Source organism: Sus scrofa, chromosome 17, assembly GCF_054392235.1.
Source record: "Sus scrofa isolate SSC_HxYL_T2T_F1_AM1 chromosome 17, Sscrofa_HxYL_maternal_Yorkshire_Landrace_v2.0, whole genome shotgun sequence".
Classification (NCBI taxonomy): Eukaryota; Metazoa; Chordata; class Mammalia; order Artiodactyla; family Suidae; genus Sus; species Sus scrofa.
In genome coordinates this window covers 43,284,048-43,295,615 of record NC_139399.1, presented here as the reverse complement: position 1 = coordinate 43,295,615, position 11,568 = coordinate 43,284,048, and the positions used below count along the sequence as shown (strand labels likewise).

The 11,568-nt window shown below is 51.7% G+C and overlaps 1 protein-coding gene across 1 annotated transcript; it reads left to right on the top strand.

Annotated features, from left to right (window-relative positions):
* The first annotated feature begins 4,045 nt into the window (after positions 1–4,045).
* On the top strand, positions 4,046–11,313 carry PDRG1 (p53 and DNA damage regulated 1). Its single transcript, XM_003483933.5, has 5 exons — positions 4,046–4,222; positions 5,781–5,856; positions 6,875–6,949; positions 9,015–9,095; positions 9,664–11,313. Exons 1-5 carry the CDS (start codon positions 4,136–4,138, stop codon positions 9,744–9,746), a joined length of 402 nt encoding a protein of 133 aa, XP_003483981.1. The 5' UTR covers positions 4,046–4,135; the 3' UTR covers positions 9,747–11,313.
* Positions 11,314–11,568: the final 255 nt, after the last annotated feature.

The following is an 11,568-nucleotide window of genomic DNA, read 5'->3' as shown; positions in this document are numbered from 1 at the left end:
CCCAGCAGCCATAGCCCTTTCAGCTGGCAGGGCAGGGGGTGACCCAAGAGGGGGGCATAGCTTTGTGTGACCAAGTAGAAGTTTCTGGTTAGGAAAGACTTAGGGACCACCCCCACCTGATTTGCAAACAGGTTCATGCTCTGCAGTGTCTGACCAGGTGACTGTCCAACCTCATACACCTGGGATGGGGAGCTAGTTACTCTTCAGATAGCTCTGTTCACTTTTGGGTACTTTGGGTTTTCAAAAGTTCTGCTTCAGGAGTTCCTGTATCGGCTCAGCTGTAAGGAACCAGACTAGTATCCATGAGGACACAGGTTTGATCCCTGGCCTCGCTCAGTGGGTTAAGGATCTGGCATTGCCATGAGCTGTGGTGTAGGTTGCAGATGCGGCTCAGATCTGGCATTGCTGTGGCTGTGGTGCAGGCTGGCAGCTTCAGCTCTGATTTGACCCCTAGCCTGGGAGCCTCCATATGTCACAGGTGTTTCCCCCCTCCAACAAAAATAAAATAAAATAAAATAAAAAAGCAAAGAAAGTTTCGCTTCACGTTGAGTCCATGACTGAACACCTCTCATCTGCCAGGCACCATCCTAGAATCTGGAGACACAGCAGCAAACAAGACAGACAAGGTCCCTGCCCTGGGGAGCTCTCGACTGGCGAGGGAGATGATGAGGGTAAGAAGATGGTGTGTGCTAAGTGCAGAGATGGGGGTAGCCCAGGAAGCAATGGGGCCCAGAGGGAGGAGGTGACACCAAGCTGATAAGTGGGAGTACGGAGCAGTTACATAGGCACAAAGGTGGAGGAGAAAACAGATCCAGGTGGATGGAGGAGTGTGTGCAAAGGCCCTGAGAATCTCTCCCATGCTCAGTATTGCCCTTGTTACCCTCTGTCCAGCCACTGGCCACTGTACCTGGGTGACTGGAGCCACCTCCTTGTGGGTTTCCTGTGGGGAGGCAAAGAAGCTGGGGGAAGCAGCCACGGGCTCCTCCCTCGTCTTGGTTGAAGGTCACTCCCATGGGTGTTAACTCACCCTCATTCCCCACTCAACCTTCGTCTGTGAGCAGCAAGAAGCAGGAAGCCACCAGCCTGTGCTGTGGGGTCTGTAGGCCACCTCCGGGGAGGGCCTTGCCATGGCAGATGGGACACCTCTAGCCCCTTCTAGAGGCCCACAGGCTCACGCCTCCTTCTCCTTTTTACCTCACTTCCTACTTTCTCCCCCACACTCATTCTGTTCCATCTGCGCTGGCCTTGTTGTGCTTCCCATTGGCCAAAGGCAGGCTCGTCTCAGGGCCTTTGCCTTTGCTGTTCCCTCTAACTGGAATGCTTGTCCCCCCGATTTCCATGTGGCTCACACTCTCACTTCCTGCACATCTGTACAAATGCCACCTCTTCAAAGAAGCCCTCCTTGACCACCGTATCTCAAGTGGCCCCTTGTTTATTCACTCTCCACCTTGCCCTGCTCTGTGCTCCATGGCACTTATCACCCACTCCCTGACACATGATGTGTTTGCTTGTTCATGAGTTTATTGCCTGTCTGTGTCTCCATCAGAATTTTTTTTTTTAAGGGCTGTACCCATGGCATATGGAAGTTCCCAGGCTAGGGGTCTCATCAGAGCTGCAGCTGCTGGCCTACACCACAGCCACAGCAATGCAGGATCCAAGCCACATCTTTGACCTATACCACAGCTCATGGCAATGCTGGATCCTTAACCCACGGAGCGGGGCCAGGGCTTGAACTTGAGTCTTCATGGATACTAGTTGGGTTTGTTACTGCTGAGCCACGACAGGAACTCCTCCCACCGGCCTTCTGAGAGCAAGGACCATGCCTGTTTTGCTCACAGTGGAATCCCTATAACAGGACCAGGGCAGTCAATAAATATCTGTGAAACAGATGGTGTGAAACCTAAGTGGTTCTGAAACAGGAGTCCTTCCAGGTCTGACTGGCTCAAAGTCTTAGATATGACCTCCTCCCCAACACTGCCAGCAGGCAGGGGTGCCCTCTAAGGGCCAGTCACAGCCAAGAAGCTGCCAATTTGGGTGCCTCCCTCCACCCTGCCCCATCCATGCCCATCTGGCAGGGGTCAGGGGTCAGTCTGGGCCCCAAGATGGAGGAGACTCAGTCCTGGGTTCCAGGCCCAAGGGATGACTGGTGGGCTCCGTTTCTCCTGTGGCTAATACTCCACCTTCCTTCACAGGGCCTGTGTCTGCATTTCTGAACCAGAAGGTGTTTATACAAAACATCCTGGCTTTGGTGACAAATTCACCCTCAATGAGGAATCCTTAATGAGTCTCCTTCTTTCCCCATGCCAGGTGGCTGCAGGGAAAAATAGCTCTGCCTCTGGCAGTCAAAGGAAGCCAAAGGCCAGGCAAAGATTGGGTGCTCCTGGGACTTCCAGGGCCACAGTTTGGGGAAGAGCCTTTTTTTCAGGGTCTAGAGACAGCAGTGGTCTAGAAGCCAGTGCACTCCTGGACCCATGCTGGCTCCTGACTTGCTGTGGACAAGGCATCACCCTTCTCCTGGCCTCCGTCAGCAGCTGTGAAATGGGACAGTAATAACTTGTCTATACAAAGGTCATTGTGAAATTCAAATAAGGCAAAGGTTATGAAAGGGCTTGGTTACAGTGGCCAAAAGGAGAGAAATAAAAGCTGGACTCAGGGAGAAAGGAGGTCAGAATTATAGTATCAGGTCTGCTGTTGACCTTTTAAAGTCCTCGCCGCTCTCCGATCCTTGATTTTTCCAGCCATGCAGTGAGGGGTTTGGGCATGAAGATTTCTAGGGAACCCTCTGGTTCTGAAGGGTAGCCACTTTCCACCTGCCCCCCTCTTCTTGGAGGTCCTCCCAGATCCCACGGCCCACACGGGTTCACTTTCCAGCACTTACACAACTTCTTTTCTGAGCTGGCACTTAATCGCTCACGGCCCATGGTTTTCTAACCCCTTCCTTGGGTGTAGGTCAGCTATTGCAGACACTGGGCCCAATACAAGGGCTCAGTGAATGTGGGAATCAAACTCAATTTAAAAAGATTCCTGAAGTTCCCATTGTGGCTTAGCAGAAACGAATCTGACTAGTATTCATGAGGATGCAGGTTCGACCCCTGGCCTCACTCAGTGGGTTAAGGATCTGGCATTGCCATGAGGCTGTGGTATAGGTCGCAGACATCGGCTCGGATCTGGTGTTGCTGTGGCTCTGGTGTAGGCCAGCTGGTACAGCTCTGGATTTGACCCCAAGCCTGGGAACCTCTATATGCTGTGGCTGCAGCCCTAAAAAGACCCCCTCAAAAAATTTAAATTAAATTTTAAAAAGTAAAAAGATTCCTGCCTCCTTCTAGTCCTGAAGAAAGACAATAAGGGGGATTTTTATTCACTCCATTTTATAAATTGGAAAGTGAAGATGTCACACTGTCAGAGTTCCTTGATGGCACAGTGGGTTAAGGATCTGGCGTTGTCACTGCTTTGTCTTGTGTCACAGCTATGGTGTGGGTTTGAGCCCAAGCCTGGGTGACTTCTGCATGCCGTGAGTTCCGCCAAACCCCCCGCCCCAAACCACAATGTCACATGGGCCTCTTCCGTATTCCTCAAGCAGAGGAAGAATTATTTGATTTCTCTGAAGCCTTATCACTGCCTGCCATATTATATAATTATTTGTTTTGTCATTAATTGTCCATGTTTCCCACTAGGATGAAGCTTCATGAGGGCAGGGCCTTTGTTTTGCTCACAGTTGCCTCCTCAGTACCTATAACTCCTTGGCACAGAGTAGATGCTCAAGAATTATACGAAGGGAGGGAGTGGTTAGGAGGCATCATAGCGTATACAGCAGAAACTGGCACAACACTGTAAGTCAACTATAATCTAAAAAAAATTTTTTAATGAAGTAAAAAAAAAAAAAGAGCAGCAGCATAGCCGACTATGTTCCCTTGGCCTGCAGGGGGCGCTCTAACCCTGCCTCCAAAGCTAGACCCCGCCTCTCGCGTTCCGCTAACGCGCTTTCGTTGGAGCCTGCGCGCCACCGTTCTTCTTTCAATTGCGCGTGCGCGCCGGAAGCCCCGTCAGAGCTGCGCGTGCGCAGGCAAAGCAAGAAGCGAGCTGTGGCGGAGCTTGTTAGAGTCGCGGCAGAGCAGAGTCGGGGCTGGAGCGCACTATGCTGTCACCCGAAGCGGAGCGGGTGCTGCGGTACCTGGTGGAGGTGGAGGAGCTCGCCGAAGAGGTTCTGGCGGACAAACGGCAGGTAGGAGGCTGATCCGCGAGGCTGGGACCCGGGTTCGGAGGTTGGGGCCTGGTGGCGAGCGCCTAGTGAAGCGCAAGGTGCGGAATCGCTCCAGCTCAGGCTCTCCAGGAGGTGACCTAGGCTTTTAGGCCAATGGCCGTGACGACAGGCTGGGCGGCTGTGAGATTATGTGGGTTAAATGAAGCGCCGCGCTTCATTCTGCATGTATTACACGGGGGCCTCTCTGTGCCAGGCATTCCGTCTCTTCCATCCTTTCTCTGCTCCCTTGCCCTACCTTCCCGATCCCGATCTACTCACCCCTTTGGGCATTTGATTGATCTGAACCCCTCTTTCAAAATGCGGTTCCTGGGCTCCCTCCCTGAGCTGGGCTGCACCGCCCCAGTTCACACTCTGAGTGGAGAAGAGAAACAGAAAAGAGGCCTGAGTGGTCTTGGGATCACGCAGGGATGGGGATGTGGGAGGAGTGTGGGGCCCTGGCCTTGGAAGGCCATGCAAACCTGCACTGGGAGTCTGGGTTTGGTACTAATAAAGATGCAGAGGCTTTGAAAAGAGTTCATGGGGAGAAGGAGAGTGATGTAATGGATTTAGGGTTTGAAAGATCCCTTTGGCTGCTCTGTAGAGAAGAGAATATGAGGGGCCAGGCACTCTGTAGAGAAGAGAATATGAGGGGCCATTGCCATGGGTGGGGTGAGGGATGGCTTTGAGCCAAGGTGGTGGTGTTGGGTCAGAAATATATTTTGGAGATGGACTTAGGCTTCCATGATCGTTAGGTATAGGGGTGAGGGAGTGGGAGAAATCAAGAAAGATTCATGACTCTTCATCTCCAGTTAGAAAGATTGAATGGTTGCTCCCTCAGGTAGTGAGAATGGGAAGACTTGGGGAAGAGCCTGTCAAACACTGCCTCAAGGTATGCTGGATGGTAAATAGCAGTTTAAAGTTTATTGGGTCCTTACTGTGGGTCAAGTACTGTGCTGACCTACTTAGTTCCTGGATTCATAACCGATGAGGTGTGTACTGTTCCTATCTCCATTTTTCAGAGAAGTGAAATAACACAGCTTAGAGTGGGCAGCATGAATCAAACCTGAGTATTCAGCTCCTTCAGGCAGTGTACTGTACCACCTCCTCACTTCCTTGGTAGCTATTGTGCTGTTATCCCCATCTCAGTGCCCCCACTCTGCTGTTCTGGTGTAATATTGCTGGGTTTCTTGTGGTACTAGGTGAGAATCAGCTGGAGGAGCTTGTCCAGGGAGTGGTTTTCACTCCCCTGGTGATTCTGAAATGCCCTAAAGTTTAAGAACTGGTGCTCCAGTGGATAATAAAAAAACAAATTGTTTGGTCCTGAAACATTTTTCCTGGGAAGACACCTGCACAAAGCATTGTCTTGAAGGAGCTGGCAGCTAAGTGGGGGAAGGAATACCTTCACACAGCAGGGCATTGGAATTAACCTAGCAGGGATGCCCTGGTTTTGTTTCTGTTCGGTTTTAACAGCTCTGGTCTGTTGGGAGTACAGGCCCGGGTAAGAGGTGTCTGAGTTCCCTCATGCCCCTGTGCTTTTCAGATTGTGGACCTGGACACCAAAAGGAATCGGAACCGGGAGGGCCTGAGAGCCCTGCAGAAGGATCTCAGCCTCTCTGGTAAGCCAAGACTTCCTCACTGCAGCCCAGGAGGCCTGTTCACTTCTCCTTCTAAGGCCTTTGACTTACCCCTGATAGAGACCAGGCAGGAGGCCAGAGGTGTGTGCACAGCCCATGGAGATGGGGAGACAGTATCCCAGTTCAGACCTGGACTGTGGCTCAGGATTTTAGCCACTCACCTCAGAGACAGGTTGTTAGCTGCTGGCTTATGAGTGACGGCACCAGGAAAAGCGCTGGGGGCTATAAAAATAGTACAGTTTCTGCCCTTGTGCATGCACCTAAAGATGGGTTAAACAGCATAAATACAGAAATGAAAGTCGTGAGAAAGCTGAAGAAGGAATTGGACATGGGCTTGGTGTTGGAGAAGGGGATGTGGCTCCTTAGATGAGGCCAGGTGTTGTGACAGAGCGTGTGATGAGGCTGGAGAGATGGGCAGAGGCCAGGCTGTAATGAAGGGCGGTAATGAAGGGCCTTGGGGCCAAGAGTTTAAAGTGCACTTGCTTCTGGCCTCACCAGAGTAAAACCCTGTGGATGCTCCCCTGTCCTTTCCTCTCCCCTCCCCCTCACTCATAACTCCACCCTCCTGGTCTCCCCTGCTGTTGCTGACACCCCGGCACACCACTGATCTTTGCTGTTCCTCGTTCCTCTGCCTGGCTCGCTCTTTCTTCGGATGTCCGCAGGGCTCACGCCCTCACTTCAGGTCTCTGCCCAAATGTCACATCATCAGCGAGGCCTTCCCAGACTGCCTGGTATCGGTGACAAGCCCCTCCCTCCTTTGGTGTTCCCCATCTCTCTTACCCTGCTTTATTTTCCTCGCCGACACTTGTCAGGGTCTGACAAGTCATATTTCTGTTGAGTGTCTTTACTTTTTTGTTAATTTCCTCTCCTCCACTATAACATAAGCTATGAGGGCAGGAGCTTTGTCCTGTTCTTCTGTGTGCTCAACCTCTAAAGCAATGCCTAGCAGATAGCAGGCACTTAAAAACATTTGTTGAAAGAATGACTGTTGCCATTTCAGAAGATGTGATGGTTTGCTTCGGGAACATGTTTATCAAGATGCCTCACCCAGAGACGAAAGAAATGATTGAGAAAGGTAAGGCCTCCTGGGCACGAGGACACCCCCCCCCCCACCTCCCCCAGCCTTGGTCTTAACCCAGAGCTGAGAGTCAGGCTTTGGGCAGCTTGATGAGAGGTGGCTGTGTGTATTTTAATCCTTACTCTGCCACTGTGAGTTATTTCCTCATCTCTAAAAGGGGTCACATGTGTGTAGCACAGTTGTTGTGAAGTTGAGATGAAACAGTGCCTAGCACAGTGCTTGTTTATCAGTGAGGAACAAGTTGAACTGCAAATAACAGAATTTCACAAATTGAGGCTTAAGGAAATAGGGTTCTTTTTTTTCCCTCATTTTTAAGGCAGAGGGCTTTCTCCATATATGGCCCTGCCTTCTTTTTTTTTTTTTTTTTTTTTTTGGTGGTGGTCGGGGGGGTGGGTGGGGGGGGTTGTTTTGTTTTCTTTTTAGGGCTGCACCCTCAAGATGTGGAAGTTCCCAGGCTAGGGGTCAAATTGGAACCACAGCTGTTGGTCTATGCCACAGCTATAGCAGCGTGGGATCCAAGCCACGTCTGCGACCTACATCACCACAGCTCTCATCAATGCCAAATCTTTAACCCTTGAGCAAGGCAGGGGTGGAACCCACATCCTCATGGATCCTAGTTGGGTTTGTTACCGCTGAGCCACAGTGGGAACTCCCCTGCTTTCTATTTCGGAAATAAGGCCATCCTCCTCAGGGACTTCTGCTGATACCTCATTGGCCAGAACTAAGGCCCACGGCCACCCATAGCTGCCAGGGAGCCTGGCAGAGGAGCTTTGCTTTCTCACATCCCCTGCAGTAGTGACTGGGTTGAAAATGGAGGTTTGGGGACAGTGAACCTCTAGGATGTGCCACAGCCTGGGTACACACCTCATGATACTCAAATTTCACAACCACAATCCTGGAGGCTCCTTGGAGAAGCATCATAAATGCAAAAGGTCAGGCTGCAAATGGTTCCTTGTCTGGGCAGGATACACATGTTCCCGCCCCCTGCGAAAACATGTGGGCCAGGAGGACCGGCAAGGTTGCCTCTGTCCCTGAGGACAGGGTGTCTGTCCCTGTTGAAATTCTAGCAAAGGAAACTAGGTCAGTTCGGAGGAGATGCTTCCAGCCACCCCACTGAAAAACATACACTGATGTCATGGTTATAAAACTAAGAGCTGTCATTGCACGAGGGTAGAGGCTGGAGGCCAGGTAGACTGAACGTTCAGAGGGCATGGCCTGCCTGGGCTCAGGGTTGGGTCCTTGGCTCTCTTGGTCGAGATGTGATCTTGTCACTAACCCAGGGGGTTCCGAGACATCATCATCTCTGCTTCTCAGGGATGGACGCAGGCTAAACAAGCTTGTGCAAGACTGTGGTTACTCATTTACAACAAGAACCCGAACCACTGCCCAGGCCAGAAGGCTCGGCTGGTCAGGGCTTTCCCCCACCCCCATCAGAAGAATGAAAGTCTGTGGGGGAAGACAAGCTGGCCAGAATGAGCGAGTGAAAACGGAGCAGGTGGGGTTGGTTGGGTGGCGCCAGCTGGTTGCACTTCTCACAACGCATCTGCCTTCTGGTGCGGTCCATGTGCTAAGATGGCCTTGTCTTCACTAGCGTGGATTGGGCTGAACGTCCAGGTCGCAGTTACCACAATCCTGCCTTTGTGAAAACTCCTCCCCTTGCTGGACGTGGGTCCATAAAATTCTCAGCTACCTGTTTTCCATCCATCTTAGGGTAGGCTGGGTCTAGGTTCTTTTTGATCCTAACATTTGCCTTTTCCATAATTTCACTTTGGGAGGATGACCTAAAATCCTGGGGTTGCCTTCCCCATCCTCTGGCCAGGGTCCTTTGCGTAATGAAAACAAGGTGACCCTCGAGTCCCGAGGCTGGTGTGCTCAGCCCTGGTCTGGACCCACTCAGTGTCCCTTCTCTAGCCTTTGGTTTCTTCCTCAAGTGGTCTCCGAGGCCCCCTTTTCCTTCCCGCATGCTGAGACCTCGTGCTCTCAGGGGGGTTGGGCGGAGGCTGGCATCCTTGAATCTGTCTGTAGCATAACCTCATCTTGTTTGCCATTCTCATTTTTTCAGATCAGGACCATCTGAATAAAGAAATAGAGAGACTCCGGAAACAACTTAAAGTGAAGGTCAACCGCCTCTTTGAAGCCCAAGGTATTGGCCTGGGGGCTGGGGCTGGAGACTGGGAGGGGAAGCCACCGTCAACACGGACTTGGAAGGCAAGGCTGGGCAGGGAGCCCCTGCAGGTGGGCAGTGGCCCAGACGGCCGGGAGTGGTACTGAGGCTGTGGGCTGTGGGCAGGGTTGTCTTGAGCTGTCCAGAGACGGCATGGGCAGGAAGTTTGTGGGGTCTTACTCCTGTCGCAGGTTTTTTTCCAGGCGCCAGGAGTGGCCTGGGGTATCTCACATTTCATGCCAGGCTGCAGTGTGGGGGACCCGGGTAGCTCTGACTGAGGGTCAGAAGGTCTCCGTCAGGCGGTCCAGGTTAGAGCTGAATTTCTAGGGAAACCTAACCACTCCGGATTGGTCACAGTTCAGCAGACATCTCAAGGTTCCTGGGCAGCACTCATGACCCTGCAGGTTCTTGGTGACTAAGGAGTGGAAGTCGATGCGTGTCGTTCCGTGTGTTGTAGAATTTGAGGCCCGTCTCTGTCAGACCTCCAGGGCCAGTAGGTTGGACAACAGGAGGCCCGGCTGTCTGATGAGTTGTCTTCTCCCCGTAGGCAAACCGGAGCTGAAGGGTTTTAACCTGAGCCCCCTCAACCAGGATGAGCTTAAAGCTCTCAAGATCATCTTGAAAGGATGAAACTTAAGAACCAAGATGGGGGACCTAAGACCAGCCTGCCCCCCACTCCCCACCCTGGGATGGTGGAAGACCCAGGACTCTCCAGCTTTGAAACCTGCAAGTCCAGGATCTGCCCTGCAAGGGGACAGGTGTGAATCTGGCCATAGCCCCCGTACGAAGCTTCTTTGTCTGTAGCACTTGGCTACTTGGTGATGACAGGAGGGAACCCTCAGCCTGCCAGTATCTGCCGGGCCTGACCGCTGGGGCTGGATGGACACAAGACGCATTGACAGGCCCTGGCGGCCACCAGTAGGTGGGTGGGGGCAGTGCCCATGGGGGTGTGAGAATGACTGCATCAGGCACTTCTCAACAACAGCCTGCTGTTAGCTGGGCCTGGCAGGGCAGAAGAGTGGGAGCGTCATTCCGGCATTCCTCTCAGAAAGGGGGAGACACGTTTCCAAGCAGCATGTGTAACGGAATTGGATAAAGCAGGAGGCTCACAGGTGGCTTCTGAATGAAGGACAGACTCTAGGGGCTCCGTGGTTCCCCAGAGCCATCTGTGGGGCAGATACCAGCCCCCCACCTCCACCCCGGCCGCCTCCACTTTGGCCCATTTTCCTGCTTGTCCCCAGGACAGAGCCCAGAGTGATGCTGCTTCTCAGCCTGTTGCAGCTGCTCTTTAGTCAGGAAGGCCTTGCAGAGTCCTGCACTGCTGCTCCGTTGTCCAAGATGCACCCCCACCGGCTCTGAAAGCAGGTCTGGGCCAGTGCTGCTCACAGTTCCCTTCTGCCTTCAGGGTCTATGACCCTAAGGTGAATGTGCCCTGAGAGGTGGCGTTCGTGTGCCTGGGTCTCAGTAAATGTTACCGAAATGAATGAATAGCAGCTGCTAGTGTTCACCTCGTTTGGTCCTCAGTTGAGGGCCTGCCACTCCATTTAGGGTGCCGTCTATGGAGGGGCAGTGATTCCTCCTTGAAATGATGTCAGGATTAGACAGGCAGAAACAGCAGATGATGGTGAAACCGAAAGGGCATTCCATGTGGGTCCAGCCACTAGTTATATGGGGACACAGGCTGGCATGGTCTTAGGTTTTCTTGAATCTAGAAATTGGATTTTTAAGTTGAGTTTTCTGTTTTTTAACTATTGCTGATTAATTCAGAAACTTTTTTAAAGCTTGGGTATTGGCCAAACAAAATGCTTTACATGAGCTTTTTGGTCCGGACCTATGATTTTGCCTTCTCTTGAGATTTCTTAGTAGAAACTGCTAGGTTTTCCCCATGATATCCCTAAGTAGGCAGGTGGACTTGGAAACTAAATGTCCACAATAGATTTAAGACATTAAGAATTCTAAACAGTGGAATACTATACAGCTGTATTCAAGGATGAAGACACTTTGAGCACTGCTTTTGAACAAACTTCAAGATACAGTACATTGAGAAGCAAGGACAATGTCTAATAAGCTCGTAATTTGTGTGCAAACAATGAATGTGGTTCCCTCAGAATAGAAATTTGCATGTTTGGGACACAAGGGTGCGAGGGGACATGTTGCTGTTATAGTGCATATTTTTAAATAAAAACTTAAAAAAGCAGGGAGTTGTGTCATTTACTTTGGAAGATACTGTCTGATGTGACTGCCTGGCTCACAGTTGCTCTGTCTGCACGTTACCTCTGCCTGTGTGGCCCCGTGGATGCAAGGCCTGTCAGATTCTTTCTCCTAGAGACTTGGAACCCATGCCTGGGGTTGCCGGGACTTGCCCCACTCAGAGGCTTGGAGGGAAGTCCCCACACTGGAGGCAGGAGGCCCTCGTAAGCCAAGAGGAGGTGTAGGAATGTGGAAAATGCAT

Excerpts from the sequence above, each read along its gene's own strand:
- PDRG1 (XM_003483933.5), top strand. The coding sequence starts at position 4,136 with ATGCTGTCACCCGAAGCGGAGCGGGTGCTGCGGTACCTGGTGGAGGTG. Across the intron at positions 4,223-5,780 it reads TTCTGGCGGACAAACGGCAG|ATTGTGGACCTGGACACCAA; the intron begins GTAGGAGGCTGA and ends TGTGCTTTTCAG. Across the intron at positions 5,857-6,874 it reads GAAGGATCTCAGCCTCTCTG|AAGATGTGATGGTTTGCTTC; the intron begins GTAAGCCAAGAC and ends TTGCCATTTCAG.